This window comes from Olea europaea, chromosome 9 (genome assembly GCF_002742605.1).
Source record: "Olea europaea var. sylvestris chromosome 9, O_europaea_v1, whole genome shotgun sequence".
NCBI classification, from domain to species: Eukaryota; Viridiplantae; Streptophyta; class Magnoliopsida; order Lamiales; family Oleaceae; genus Olea; species Olea europaea.
The window spans coordinates 8,302,544-8,318,878 of NC_036245.1; the positions used below are offsets into that span (position 1 = coordinate 8,302,544).

General features: G+C 35.6%; 2 protein-coding genes across 3 annotated transcripts in view; both read right to left on the bottom strand.

Moving 5' to 3' along the window:
• Positions 1-540: 540 nt before the first annotated feature.
• Positions 541-1,024, bottom strand: LOC111399895. The gene is made up of 2 exons (XM_023027379.1): positions 827-1,024; positions 541-744 (listed from the first exon to the last, which is right to left on the bottom strand). The coding sequence occupies exons 1-2, from the start codon at positions 932-934 to the stop codon at positions 541-543; spliced, it is 312 nt and encodes a 103-aa protein (XP_022883147.1). The 5' UTR covers positions 935-1,024.
• Positions 1,025-10,495: 9,471 nt separating this feature from the next.
• The window catches only part of LOC111399555 (transcription factor-like protein DPB), a 16,575-nt gene continuing 10,735 nt past the window's right edge, over positions 10,496-16,335 (bottom strand). The window contains exons 2-10 of one of the 2 annotated variants that reach the window (XM_023026947.1): positions 15,549-16,332; positions 14,668-14,741; positions 14,020-14,063; positions 13,367-13,429; positions 13,127-13,273; positions 12,905-12,973; positions 12,266-12,364; positions 11,483-11,553; positions 10,496-11,003 (exon numbers count right to left, since the gene is read on the bottom strand). In XM_023026947.1, the coding sequence (XP_022882715.1) occupies positions 10,778-11,003; positions 11,483-11,553; positions 12,266-12,364; positions 12,905-12,973; positions 13,127-13,273; positions 13,367-13,429; positions 14,020-14,063; positions 14,668-14,741; positions 15,549-15,805 (1,050 nt within the window). In that variant the 5' untranslated portion in view covers positions 15,806-16,332 and the 3' untranslated portion in view covers positions 10,496-10,777. Of the gene's footprint in view, positions 11,004-11,482; positions 11,554-12,265; positions 12,365-12,904; positions 12,974-13,126; positions 13,274-13,366; positions 13,430-14,019; positions 14,064-14,667; positions 14,748-15,548; positions 16,333-16,335 lie in introns of both variants that reach the window. The other variant, XM_023026946.1, reaches the window with a different exon arrangement.

A 16,335-nucleotide genomic window follows, 5' to 3' on the forward strand; every position in this document is an offset into this window, starting at 1 on the left:
AGAAAGATTGAGCGACGGAAGCGTCAGTGCTTGCTCTAATTTCGCACTCAAGCGTTCAAGTTCATCCTTGTGTCTGGCAGCACTAGCCCTTCCAATGTCCATGTCCATGAAGGACACGTATTCAAATACCAACTCCTTCAAGAACTTCAAGTCTTCTTCTGAAGAAGCAGCAGGACGATCAGATGGAACAGGGCGAGGCATTTGGACCTGCCCCCGGGAAGCGAACAAATCCTGGATAGAACGCACAATCCTGTCAGCATCCTGCAAAGAAGATTGCCAACATTAAAAATATTCGCTACAACGAACAAGTTGGAAATAGGAATGGGGCAAAGAGAAAAACTACCTCGTCGACAATCGTAGAAGATGGCGCACCCTCAGCCAAGCTGGCCACCAACGACTCATCCATTCGTGAGGACTTCCCCTTGTCCGAGCGAGAAGATGTTGCCACAACGGGCGGACTCATGGGAGTATCTGCAAAGTTCAAAGAGCAACCAGTCAGAAACCAATAGCACGAGCAAAGGTAAGATATCAAAAACTGAATTACCTTCTGCTTCGATGATTGGGGGGGTCGACGCCCTGGGAGGAAGGTGGCTCATTCATGGGTTGTGATGAAGAATCTGGGACTGAAGATGTACCTTTAAGCATGGTCCCATCATCAACCGGTTTGGATGAAGTAGCCTCAACAGAGGATGATGGAGCAGGAGTTGGTAATGCCAAAGCCTTTGAAGGGGAAGCTGAGCTTTTCTGAAAAGTCCAAAAGATCATCAGTACATAGAAAAATTTCAAATGGGGAAGAGCATACTTGTAAATAGACCAATTTAATTACATTCCTCTTAACGATAAGAGGGACATCATCATCATCATCATCAACATCATCCTCTAGAATGGGAGATGCTGAGGCTGGCCGTTTGCGGCTTGGAGCACTTTTGGCCATAGTTGGCCTAGCAGGGAGAGAAGAAGATGGACGAGCAGATTGTTTAGTACGACGAGAAGGAGAGGGGTTCCGAATAGACAAAGGAGTGACCAAAACAGGAGGAGGAGAAGAAATACTCGGTTGGTCTAATGAATGAAAGGAACGATTGGCCTCAATCGCAAATAATCTGCGCTTCATCGATGACCAAAGTTGTTCGAAAAGAGGGTGAGTAGCATGACAAGGATTAAAAGGGGCTAATGAAAAATGGCTTGATAAATGGAGGTTGCGAGCGTTTATAGCCTCTGCTTCCACCTTATTAATGTTATGAAAACGGTCGTTTAAGTTCTTCGAATAGCAAAGAGGAACAGGCCAAGTTTGACCGAAACCAAGCTGCCGAGCAAAAAATTGGGGAGCATAAATTTCTACCCCAGCTTTGACATTGGTCCCAGTTAAGATATTGTGGAAAAGCTCCCTCCCAGTTAAGAACTGGATCCAAATGAGCAGAGAGGTGCTCGCGTTATCTAGAGTGGAAGGAGGATGTACATAGTCCGGAGTCAAAAAAGGAGGAAAAGGAAAGAAGGAAGAGATTGAATCTAAACAATAAAAGAATGAAAAAATGTCCCTTCTGGACATACTTACAGGAGTTAAAGGCTCCATAGCTAGCCCGTAACAGTTAGCAGAAGGACGAGAAATGGATGGAGCACCAAGCGATGGAAAATAGGATCTCAACCACAGTTGAGTGAATCAAAGAGGTCCACTGCCAGTAGGAGATGCACCATTCTTCAATTGAGCCCGAAGAAAAGCCATACCTCTATAAAGGGTAGCCAAAAACAAAGAACATAAATTCAAAGGTCTGCCACGCGCCAGTTCGTGCGCTATAGGTAGATAACTCAGAGAGGGCTTTATACTAGGCACGCACAACACATATTTACAAAGCCAAACTAAAAGGAAGGCCACTCGCTCAGCATGAGTAGGCTCAGCACTCGAATGATTGTGGAGTGTCTGCAGGCTTGAATAAGAATCGATATAGTTTTTACCGAACTGTGGGGCGCCACCAGAAACTAAGATGCCAGGGAAAATGGTATCGCCCAAAGGTGGTAAATTTACCAGGGCTCCAACATCCCTTAACGTAATAGACATGGGGCCAAGAGGAAAAATAAATGTGTTATACTCAGAGGACCAAAAGCTCAAAGCAATCGGAAAGAGCGCTGAATCAAAAGTAGGGGGGTGAATAAAGACTTCCAACAAATCAGAAATCCTAGCGCTATCAAAAAGTGCCTTAGTAGGATCATGACCCACAAGACGAGCATGCCACCTACGAAAAGCTACGTCAGATTTGGGTCAAGTGCGAATACCTCTTTCACGAAGTGGCCCCGGCGGCAAAGAATTCAGAAAAGGAGGGCCATGAGTGCAAGGAAAGAGCTGACCCACCGCCGCCTGTTCAACTGCCTCCGCATTGTTGAAGAAAGGACCCAAGTAAAACTCATTACGTCCAACATCGGCGGGCGCGAGAAAACTTGGGGTTACGTATGGACGACTCAGAAGTTTCTGAAAGTCATCAAAACTAAAGGAGTCGCTAGCTTGAGATTGTGAAGCGGCCATTGAAGAAGGAACGAAGCTTTTCAGAGTTACGTAACAAGGAAGCAAAAGATGAACAGTGAATCGTGAAGAATGCGCAAGAAATATGAAAAGTGATTTGGTAGCAGTAAAATGGCGTGTTTGGAGTTTATAAGGGTTTGCAAAGCGACGCACCTTTTCAAGTTATAGAGGGAAATTCTTTGGGAATCGCGAACGTTGCTGGAGACGTGAAGTGAATATGGCAAAATTCAATAATTATTATTAATTCTGCCATATTGGGGGGTAATTGTTGACACATAAAAATTCAGCCCAAATCGAACAGCCCAGAGAGTAAAGCCCAATTGGAGGATCTCCAAATCAGATAGCCCAAAGAACGAAATCCAATTGAACGAATCAAGGTGAAGGCCCAAATAAGGGGCCCAATAGTGCGGTAACGCCATCGCCCAAGTTTGCAAGTCGCTCAGAATCTGAACGAATAGAGTGGCATACGGTCGCCCAGAGTCTCGCCCAAATCTTCAAGTCGCCCAAGGTATCAACAAACATAACGCATTATGATTATCAAGAAATGCAGTTATTGAGGCAGTTGTTAAAGTAACCTTATCACGTTCCACGACTCAAGGGGTTCAATCAAAGCGGTTGAAGATGCAAGATAATGGCAGCAGTTAAAAGGACAGTTTCATGACAAAATGGCCACTACAAAGAAAGTGGGTAGTTATAGGGCGATCAAGCAGTTTTCTTAGAGCAGCTAATCACAAAGGGATCGCCTATGAAGTATAAATGGGAGAAAGAACATAGAAGCAAAGGACCGAATCCAAAACTCTCGAACAGAGAATATGTAATTTTCATTCCTTTAGCTTTTAGACTTAAACACTTCCTTTTCTATAACTCGTGTGCTTGCGCCCCTTGGAGGCACGTTGTTTTTCGTTTCCAATTGTAAAGTTCATCGCCAATAAAAAGAACACCCCCTTTTTGGGACTTTGTCTCAAGAGGTTTCGTCCCTTACACAATCGTCTGATCCTCTTTAATTGTTAACGAATTAACACGCGCGAAACACGTATATTTTGTAATGACTCCATACGAGACAAAATACACTTGATGAAGTGTGAGGTAGAATTTTTACCAACAAGAGAAATTTTCCTAGTGTGGCCACAACATATTTAATTTTGTCCTTATTTCTGCAAGAATTTCATAATTCAAGAATCTTTAATGACTGAAAGAAGGACCATCTGTCTTCCCAATCTACTAGGAAACTTACAAGTTGTTTCATCTCACGTGTCCTGCGGAAACCATGGGCTTTCGAATAGTAGAAGAAAGAAGTGATCGCTATTTTTCCGCATAATTTTTCAATAAAATAATTTTATACGTATATTCGTAACTTTTTACTATTTTTTAATCACATATTTTCTAAACTTACTTTTCATAAAATCTATTCTCGAAAAATTTATATCAAACAAATTATTAAGTGAAGAAGAATATTCGTAAGATTCTTTTTGAAAATGCTAAATGACACTCGTCCGTCATCGTGATTTTGAAAACTAAAATAATTGTGAGCAAAAAAATATAGATAGATAAATACCATATGTTTGGTTTAGCTAAAATATTTGAATGAAAAATAAGTCAAAGTAAACAAATAATTTTAATCACACATTTCTTCATTTTTTTTATTAAAATTTACTAAATATTTGATTTTTTTTGTTCTAAATTTGATTTTTAGTTACTGAGTATAATTTCTTAATTAAATATAAACTTAAGTTTGATCCAACTTATTTAAGAAACCCTCTACATACAAAATGTTATCTATTTTAGAAAGTCAATACAAAATAAGTTTCAAAATAGAGGGTTTAACTCTATAAATTATTTTATAATGATTAGATTTAACAAGTTATAAATTTGAATACTATATTTCTTACATGATTTCAAATCATATTTGAATTAATTGATCATTGACATATAAAAAATGTTAAACAATAAATAGAAGTCAGTAAATATTTCTTGAAAAAAAATAAAATGAATAATCAAAATAGATATCATTGTTGGAGCGTTTAAAAATTACTCTCAAAATTTAAAGATAATCTATATTATACATAAAACACTCTTTGTTATTAGAGAATATCTTGAAAATGATCTAAACTTGTATAATTGACCTATGAGTAATTGCGTACATATTTTACTAAGCTTACAAAGTTCAGATTTTAAGTAAATTTAAGCTTTGATACAAACTTTTTTCACAAAAAGTTATAATTAATTATGTTGCCTGACTTTGATAGCAAAGTAAAAGTAGGGGTGACAAATGGGTCGAGCGGCTCGTCGACTCGCGAAAATGAAGCTCGTGGACTGCTCGGACTCATAAAAACACGAGCATGAGCGCGAGCCGGTTCGTTAGACAAGCCGAGAAACCAGCCCGCGAGCGGCTCGTGTTTTAAGTGATCGAAACGGTCACTTTTTTTAAAAAGTGACCGTTTCGGTCACTTTGTTCAGTGACCGTTTCGGTCCCTAAATATATTTTTATTTTTTTTTAAATTATGACCGTTAATGGTCACTGGATTTTTTCAGTGACCGTTTCGGTCACTTTGTTCAGTAACTATTGCGGTCACTAACTTTTGTCAGTGACCGTTTCGGTCCCTGAATATTTTTTTTTTTTTAAATTATGATCGTTAATGGTCACTGAATTTTTTCAGTGACTGTTTCGGTCCTTTAACTTTTTTTTTCTTCTTCTTCTATAAATAGTGGCATTTAGCCACTATTTTTTCTACAATTCACTCTCAACTCTCAATTCTCTTTCTCTCAACTCTCTTGTATTGTATTGAAAATTGTACAATTTTTATATACAATTTATACAATATCCAATTTTCATTTCTCAGTTCTCACTATATTTATTAAAATTTCATCCAATTTTCATTTCTCACTACATTTATACAATTATTCTTTTATTAATTATTACTTATTACAATTAAACAAATGGATCTACGCACATTTGTCGAAAACTTGTTCGTATGGGAGGAAACGAATCGCCTATAACACCGCAAAGTCAATTTCGGAATCAATTTGAATGTCTAAATGACGTATCCCTATCTGAAGATATTTCAGATTTGGATCTTCATCATCATGTAAGCGGCAATCCAAATTATCCAATTAATTTGGATGATGCTGCTGTTCCCGAAGCGGCACACGATCAGGAAGAAGAGGCTGAATTAAACATTCCTGATACGAAGGGAAAGCGAAAGGAGAAAAAACAAGCAAAATGTTGGGATCACTTTAAATTGATTTCAACGGAAAAAATCGCCAATGGAGTCCCAGAATTCAAAGCAGTATGTAAATACTGCCAACAAAGATTGACATGGCAAAGAGGAATTGGTACCACCCATCTCAACCTTCATTACAAAGTATGTGCGGCCAAACACGAACTTATTCCAAACCGTCAAACACAATTGCAATTTGGCAGTCCAGACGTTGGTGGTTTTACTGCACCCCTATCCATATGGATGTAGTCAGAGGAGAGAGCTCGAACCGAAATGGTGAAATTTGTTGCTGGTGTTAAGTTGCCTTTGACATTAATTGACAACCAACACTATGTCTCATTTGTAAAAGAATATCTGCAGCCAAGATACGTTGGGGTAAGTCGAAACACTCTTCGTTCCGATACAATACAATATTTTACTGAAACAAAACAACGATTAATTATGGATTTGCAAAAATATGGAGGTGTCATATCTTTAACTTCGGATATATGGGAATGGATTAATAAAAGAGTACATATAGCTGCAACTGCACATTATATAGACCCACTTTGGTGCATACATAAAAAAATTATTGCTTTTAGAATTATTGAGTTTCCTCGCAACGCTAATAATATATCTAATGCTATTATTAGTATTGTTAGAGAATATCATTGCGAAAGTAAAATTCGTTTATTTACTTTCGATAATGCTCGTGTTAATAAAGTAGTTGCCGATAAATTGCATAGATTACTGCAACCTGATTTTGGTGGGTATTTGTTTCATATTCGTTGTCTATGTCATTTTGAATTTAACTGTCCAAGATGGTTTAAAGCATATAAAGGATGAATTTCAAAATATTAGGAACGTACTAATATATATCACAATCTTCCCAAGTAGAAAACAAGCATTTGAGGATTATTGTGCCGAAATAGGAGTGCAAAATGCTAAAATATTTTTTAGCAACGTAAGTCATAGGTGGAACTCTACTTACTTGTTATTAAAGTCATTTGAAGTTTTTGAACATTTAATAACTGACTTTTATGACAATACACATGTTAGAAGTGATGACAGGGTATGTTGACTGTTGGCAAATAGCTTTGAAAATTAAAAGATTTTTGACATCTTTTTATGAAATCACTAAGATTTTATCAGGCGTTTACTATCCCACCAGTTATATGGTGTTTGAGTCTTTATATAATTGCAAGAACATTTCATAAATACAAAAATGACCCTAATTTTAGTGAAATTATAATTGCTATGAAATTAAAATTTAGAAAATATTGGGAAGACTTGCCTATATTATTTCTTTTAGCATGCATGATGGACCCCCGATATAATTTATCGGGAACTAAATATATAATTGATCAAATTTCAAACGCCTTAACATTTGATACACCATCACATTTGCTTCGGAGTCTGCTTTAGTGCAAGTAAAAGAGTTTTGAACGAGGTCATGAGCCGACTGAAATAAGATATTTTAGAAGCGTTAATGTGCGTTAAGGATTGATAGGACGCTCATTTTCGACTACAAGATAAATATGTCGAAATTGCATGTCGTTAAGTAAATGATATTTGATTTAATTATATTGATGGAACATTTCTTTTCTTATCCTCACTTTTAATTTTTTTTTTAAAAAAATTGTACACGCTACAAAAATTTGTTCGTGTAAAATTTTTAACTCCACCTACTGAAAATTTAAGTAGCCGGTCCCAAATCCGGATAAGGGAGAAGGGTTTATATTTTATCTATTTTAAAAAGAAAAAAATAAGATTTCATTTTTATTTTTTTTCTCTCTTTTAGTTAAAAGAAAAAAAGAAAAAAAAATCTTTCCACCAATTTAGTTAAATTTTTGTTAGTACTTGTTACTATTACTACTATATGTCTACATTTTAAATTCTTTTCTCGAACAACGCTGTGCATACCTTTGCATATAATTTTCGAAGTAAACTCTTTCTGAAAATTGAAAGGGTAATCAAATGATTGCCCTTTCAATTGTCATAAGTCTTTCACTTCGAAAATTATATATAATCTTCGAAGTAAAAACTTATGACAATTGAAAGGGCATTCGATTACCCTTTCAATTTTTAGAAGGGATTTATTTCGAAATATATGTAAGGGGATGCGCAGCGTTGCTTGAAAAAATGATTTTTAATACTGTTTTAAATTTTCTTTAAAAAATTGTATACGAACAAACAAACAAACAACGCAATTTTTAACTCCGTCTACTCTAAATTTAAGTAGCCGGTCCCAAACCCGGATAAAGGAGGAGGGTTTAAATTTTTTACCTAATTTTTTATATAAAAAATTCACGATTCAAAAATTAAAATTACTTCTTTATTTTCTAATTTATTATTTACCTATTTGTTTCCCCAAAAAAATAAAATAAAGATGACGTCTGCTCGCGAGCCAGGCTAGGCTGGGCCCACGAGCTCGCCCTTTTTTGGACGAGCTGGGCTCGGCTCGTTTAAAAACAAGCACGAGCTCAGCTCGTGGCGAGCCCGAGCCAAGCTCGTGCTTTCATGGGCCGTGTCGGGCCCATTGACAACCTCGAGTAAAAGTCACTTTTAGAAAAAATAATCTCTCACTTCAATAAAATATCTAAATATGTTTATATACCATCTTTGTTTGAGCCCCATTTTTTCAAAAATAAATAAATAAATAAAATAAAATTGAATTCTTGAACAGTGTTTTGACCTTATTTCAACTACACATTTTTCAATAAAATAATATTACACATAAATCTAAAATTTTTCTTAGTATTTTTTAACCACGCATTTCTCATCAATACACTATTTAAAAATTCATTTTTTTTTGAAAAAATGGGGCTCAAACAAGGTCGAAAATGTTACTTTTCCATTTGGTGAAGATTAAAATTTGATTTTTAGTATATATTGATAAAAGCTATTGATAAAAGCTAATGAAATATGTAATTGAAAAGCTGTGGATCCCATAAAATGTGGTTAAAACTAAATGTCGACCTTGACTCGAGATTTTAATCCAAAAAAAGCCAATGGTCCTGTGAACTTTGTTTGTCCCACTCCCTGGGAACTTAAAATTAGGTTTAATGACTGAACCAGCCCACTCTGTAATTTGTACGTGTCCTTAGAATTGGTCCCTCCATGTTACAGGACCACGTAAGGCTTCAATAAACCATTTCAAAACAATAAAGTTATTTGTACATTTGTGATTAACACTCCGGATGACATTCCCCTCACAAGAGAAGGGGGTCCACATATAATAAAATATTGTGAGCCCCTCTCTTGTGAGGAGAGTGTCATCCGGGGTGTCAATCTCGAATGTACAAATAACAAAGTCTATTTCAAAATCACTGGAAAATTAATTTCATTTCGACTTCAACCATCGTTATTGTTATTAATGGTCGCTGCTTACAACTACCGACGAGCATTTCACCACTGTAGCTGTCAACGTCGCTTTTATATGAAGCCATCAATTGCCAACAGAAGTCGTTTGCAACTGTCGAGGACCAATAGCAGCGGTTACAGCTGCCCATGGTTGCCCACCACCACTTTAACTGCTTGTACTATGTGCTTGTTTGATTGTGCATTCAAGTGTTTCTAAATATGGAGAATAAATTATTGATTTTGCTGAATATGTGGATAAAAGTATATTTAGAGCATATTTGGTAGAGATTTTAATTCAATTAACATCAAATTTTTTTATCGTTATTTCACTATTTCGGCCATCATTTTTGAATTTTTCTCTCACATGTAGGACCCACTTTATCGCGCTTACGGTAAAAAAATCAATAAACAAAATCCCTACCAAACTTGGTATAGCTTAAAACCCAATTAAAATCAATTTTTTTACCGTTATTTCACTATTACAGCCGTCATTTTTTTAATTTTTCACTCACAGACAGGAACCACTTTACCTCTAACAGTCAAAAAATTAATTAACAAAATCCCTACCAAACAAGCACAAGCAAATCAACTTAAATTATTTTACACAGTTCAAGTTCATTACTATCCAACCCAACCACTGTGCTATACCCTTGGACATGGACGGATCTAGCCGAGGTCATATGGTTAGCTTACCCTAGAGAAATTTTTCGAATTTTTTTTTCATTTTTGTTTATTAAATTTTTATTTAGTTTTTCACTTTTTCCCTATGTGGAATTCAGACTTCATTTTTTTACGAATGATTTATGTACTTCTAAAGAAGTTGGTTCCTACTACAAGTTTTAATATGATTTTTCACTCATGAATACAAATTGTTTGAAAATTTAACAATTTCATTTATCATGGTATTGAAATCTTTAGTTTTGAGCACAAGAAAACGGGAAAAAAAAACTTGTATCGTCGGAATGCTGAACCTCGATATTCCCATAGGCAACGTTTAGTTATATATTGAATTATTTTTATTAATGTTATGTTGCTCGTTGTAACTTAATTTTTGATCCCACAATGAAGAATATTTAACTCCGTTGCTACCCTCGAAGAAAGTATTTATGAATCCTTACACAGAATTACATAAGTTCTTTTGTAACCGCGAAACACTGGTAACCACTTATCATCTGATTCAACTAATATTTTGCATTCATAAACTTGATTATATGAATCATATGAAAAATAAACGTACATGTCACATTGATAAATTTCCACAAAAGAAATGTGGCTCATTTGGTGCTATGTGACAATGTTCTTTATGTGGTGCACTCGAAGAGTACCAACAAGTTGGCCAAATCCATTACCATGGAAGTTATCTTTATGTCAAGGCAACTCCTTATGAATTGCTTGCTCTCAATTAGCAACTCACAACACAATGTGAAATTAAATTCCGACCATCTATCTCGTATAATAAATTCCACGATCCTATTAGACTCAACGTATCCTATACGGTTTCTTACAGCTTAAACAGCATTTTCTACGCCGTATAATATAAAAAGCATCACAATTATGTAAAACCCTATAATAGATTCATAGAAAACCATATAATTTGTGGTCTATAGAAGCATACTCAATGATTCTCAAAGCCAAAGAGAAACCAGTACTACCTCTTCAATTGATATACAACAATTCTGAGATGCTAGAGCTTGAAGCAAGAAAACTAATGCTCGTACTTAACACGTGCCTTCAATATTCCAGGAAGGGGAGGCGAAGTTGGAGTCATACCCGGTATGTTTGATCTTGATGGATGAGGCTGGTACAAATTAGCCATGCTTGAGCTTTCACCTCCATTTGCAGGGATACGATCTGTACCGTCACCTCTTTGTTTTTCACAAAATTTCATAGCCTTGAGAACGTAATTGTCATCGTGTATCTCAAAAGGGGTGCTGCAATTATTCGAACAAATAAATCAGTCACGAGAGAAGGCGGAGTGTACTTACTAAAAACATGTCAAGGACATTGAGTCTAATTGCAATAAAAAGTATTATCTTGATAAGGGCATAAACTGGAAAAATGACTGTGTTCCAACTACATTACTCAAATCTTTGCCAAAAAAATACCACCATGCTAGATATTGCACAGAAAAACACTTAAAAAAGATCATGTACCCATGTTTGATTAAGCTTAAAACTAAGTTACATGTAAGTTTAAAAAGAAACTCTTTTTTCTTAATTTTTTATTGACCTTAATTTCAAAATAATTAACTTGCTTATTTCCAAATTCGCCAATAAAAAAGTTAATTGTTTTAAAACAAATAAGTAAATTTTAAGCTAAGGCAAATATGAAATCAGGCAATAGGCACTAGAAAGTTTCCCTCTAATATTTCTCTCTTAAAATGAGTACAATACCAAAACGGTTCCCTCACCTATTGAAATCAAAATGAACCAGCTGCATATCTTCTGATATTTCCACCTCTACTGTTGCATGAGGACGAGTCTACAGTTCCGATAGAAAAATCAATAAGAAGCGTGATAACTAATTCTACAAAAATCTCTGTCAAACACTATCCATCATAAAATATTTCAAAACCAAGAATCAGTTACTAGGATGATAATGAAATATTAATTGAAATCACAATTTCAACAGCCAAATGCAACTTGTTTAACCATTACAGAGGCACGCAAGATCTTTTAAACAAATTATTACTAGAAAAATCATCAAAAAATTTTAACGTAGTAAACAATTTTCTGTTTTCATTTGCATACTGCAGTGGCTTGGTTGAATTTCCTCATAAAGACTCAAGTATATCCTAAGTTGATGACACCATGCCAATATCCAGAGATTACGTTGATATTTTACATCTCCAGGAACTTTCAAAAAATGATTGAAATAAAAGCATTACGACTTATGCTGGGATTTCATATATCCATGAACTTTCAACACCCAAAATAATTGTAGGAACTTCACTAGCGAGTATTAAGGTTATGTAAAAAGCCCAAGCAAGTAGCCATCTTTTCAATTATAGAGACTGAATCTGATATCATCACCAGGAAATACATAAAGTCTAGACAATTGTTCCCATCTTCTTTAGTAAAAAGCAAAAGGGACTGCAGAAAAGGAAAAAATGCTGCCGTGTGATGATGAGCATTAATTTTTGGATGACGGACACAATAAAAATTAAAGATAAGATATTATCAAACAACTTTACCTGCACCAATATAAAAGGTAAGGCCACACCACCAGTAGGAGCATTTCCTGAGCCATATAATAGATCATTGTGTTGCACGAGGTTTTGAAGACCTACGTACTTTGGCCAACCAAAGTGCAAAAAGGAAAATTCGTTAGACATGCCAACAACAATTACCATATCTTCAGATTCAAACAGACAGGCATTATCTATGTTCTTACTTGTTCCTCGAGCTCTTTAAGTAGCCATCTTTTCAATTATAGAGACTGAATCTGATATCATCACCAGGAAATACATAAAGTCTAGACAATTGTTCCCATCTTCTCTAGTAAAAAGCAAAAGGGACTGCAGAAAAGGAAAAAATGCTGCGTGTGATGATGAGCATTAATTTTTGGATGATGGACACAATAAAAATCCATCATCCAAAAATTAATGCTAAGATATTATCAAACAACTTTACCTGCACCAATATAAAAGGTAAGGCCACACTACCAGTAGGAGCATTTCCTGAGCCATATAATAGCTCATTGTGTTGCACAAGGTTTTGAAGACCTACGTACTTTGGCCAACCAAAGTGCAAAAAGGAAAATTCATTAGACATGCCAACAACAATTACCATATCTTCAGATTCAAACAGACAGGCATTATCTATGTTCTTACTTGTTCCTCGAGCTCTTCCAAATAAGCTGATTTCTTTTCAATCCGATTACTAAGTCCAAGGCATTCTGTCTGCAATAACAAGCATATACATAAGCTATATTCGCTGATATAATAGAAATTAAATGGCACGCTGAGATGTCCTTTTCCTGTGACATAAAAATATATGGGAAAAGTAAACAAAAAGAGACGGTAGAAATGAAAGGAAGGAAATTAAAATGGAACCTTGAGCTCTTCAATGTCATTCAAGCTACTGCGAGGTAGTCCCTTCCACTGTATATCCTTTTTATCTTTGGAGATTATATCCATTGCCATTAGTACGTTTAGAGCATCATACACCCTTCGCCGAATGTTTTTCTCATCATATTGTTGCTGTCACATGTACAGAAGACAAATCAAAAGCCTAAAACTTTGACTTTTTAATTACCACAAACACAGGAGGAGACAATTATAAACTCAGCAAACCTGGTCTGAAGATCCAACACCAATGTTAGGATCTGCAAATTCAGCAACAAGTTCATCTGCAACCTGGTCAGACTTTATTTTTGTCAAATCTAGTTATCACACGATAACAAGCAGTTTAACAACTTAACATTTATGGAAAAATATTAAGGTCATTCCACGGGACCCAAGTTTTCTCTCCTCAATCAAGCTGTTAAGCTGCACAATATACACTTATGGGTGCATAGAACAGTACCGTCATTTGACACGTGAGGGAATTCCCATACACCCATATAATTTCTAAATCACCAATAAAATAACTCCCCTGTTCCATGGCAGTTGATATGAATTCTCATCAAAAGAAACCAAGTTGCACATTCTACAGTATGAAGCAATGTCTCTCATTAGACGAAAAATGACAGTAGAAGAGACCAAGTTGCACATTTTGATCAATGACCACAACTCTTTTGATCAAAAACTATCCCACAGTGGCTCTTTCAATCAAACATCAAAACCATTGGGCATCAACAGAAAATGATTACTGGATTTATAAATCAAGGATGGGATAAAATGAGCAAAAGAAGAATCAAATGATAGGAATTACACGATCACCCTACCATATTGCAGAAAAGCAGAAAGAATAATTTCAAAGAAATACTTTTGGTGAGTCATCTGACCTCATTGTAAGTAGTTCTTCCTTTGTTTTCCACTTTCTCGCAAACTATCCATAAAAGAGTAGGAGAGGTTAATTATGTGCAACTCCTAATAAAAGTGTATACAAGTAAAAAAAAAAAAAAAAAAAAAAAAAAAAAAAAGGTTAATTATGCGAGCATTCCAAAGGCCATCCAAAATGCAGTAACACCCTCAGTTTTCAGAAAGTTCATGTAACATTCCCTGGAGCTCAAGAAACACCAGTTTGAAACCAAAAAGTGGTGATGATTTTGTGCAGTATTCACAACTCACATACATAACCACAACAGAAAACATTTATCTGTCATTTTCCATGCTAAATGGACCCTTCTATTAAGACCAATGTGTCTCGTCAGATCCAAAGTTTGCCTGGATTTGCTAATCCCCCTTGATTTCCAATCTAGTTCTTGAGAACTTTATCATTAATAATTAGTGATTTAGATCTCCAATTTTAGTAGCAAACCAATGATTGACAGATATGAAATTGTAATTGCCGACTGATTCTGTTTAAGCTTACCTTCCTAATGGCATTTATTCTTTATTATTAAGAATCTCCAAACCATCCTCATAATACGTCCACTTCACCGTATATATATATATAGAGGACAGATGAAGACAGATGAGAAATAAAATACCTTTCATGCTAAATTGACGAAGCCCTCTACCGCTCTTATCCCCTTCAGCTGCACGTTGACCTCTTTTCTTCTTCCTGTTGCTGATTAGAAACCAATAATCAATCACAGTTGGCAAGAAAAGAAAAGAAAAGTTGAAATGTTATGAATATTACAAGACAACACACCGATTTGAGAGTCATGCATGGAAGCTACATTAGCATCATCCTTTTAACGCTCCGTTCAACACGGCAAAACACATCCACTCTACTCCTCACTGTTTCCACATGAATAGCAAAAGTGTCCTACTTAACCGTGTTCTATGATTGCCTCAATTCACTATTTACATATTATAGTTAGAATTTATAAATTATCATCCTCGACATTAACTTCATGGAGTTGCACCAATCTTTTAACCACATTATCTCTGAAACAGATTTCTTGATTGAACAAAGTATCAGTGTCTTATACTATAAAGGATCACTACATGAATCCCATTCAACTCTATTTAAGAAAATATTTCTTGTTAATCCACAATATGTACTCTTTTTTAAACACTTCATTCTTATTCATATTCACTGCATGTTATTATTTGTGTTCCTCCTTCCCTAACATTATTAACAGGAATAAACTAAGCCTTATTCTCAATAAATTTGGCGTCACCTATATAAATCTGTTTATGCTATTCCTTTCTGTCCATCAACACATCTACTAGAAGTCATATCCTAACATATTCACAACAATGCTACAACAATTATTCATAATCAACTAAAGAGATTTATGACAAAACATCCAACACAATAGAAGTGAGTTTTCAACTAATTATATAAGCTGCACAGAGGAAATACATCGATGACAAAATTCTGATGGACACTACGAACAGAATAAAGAACTTAAAGGCTCACCTCATAGCCCCCTGAGATCTGTCATCATCACCTTGGATATCAAGATTGTTTAACCCAAGGAATGTGTTATCGCTTGCTGGAGTTGCCATTGCAGCCTCACTCCGGCTCGAGGGGGACCCCACGCTGCCGCTGGTTGACATTGATTTCCCTGAAAAAGTGGTGGCTCCTCCTCCACCGCCGCCTCTAGAATTGGTAGATGGTTTCTTCTCTCCAGCTTCATGATTATTATTCACATGATTCCTACTATTACTCATCATTTCCACTAAAAGTAATTAAACTTCCACAGATACCTAGATGGCAACTCCCCAACCAAGAAAAATGTACTTTTTAGGGAAATTCTATACTAGGATTATATTTCGCCGAAATCATTAAACCCTCCGAAACTCAAAAGAAACCAGAATGAATATTGAAAATATCGAATTCTCAATTTTCCTAAAAATAGCATGTAGAATTTGCTTTACACAACAAGCTACCACACTGGGAATTTAACACATGCCCATATGAAAATTGGGCAAAATATTCTTACAAATCCCTATAAATGCTGAACACGACAACCCTCCAAAATCATCCCAGAACATATTAATTCTTGGGAGAGACCTAGGCAAAAAATTAGCAAAAGAAATTATAAAGAATTTAAAAGAAACCTCAAAAAAGTGTTTGCCTCGAAGAGAAGTAACAGATATACCCACTGTAAAGTACCAGAAGACTGCGTAAGAAAAATGTCAACCGTATGCAGATGCGTTACATGCTAGACGTTAAAACTTGAGAGACAGATATTAGTAACCTC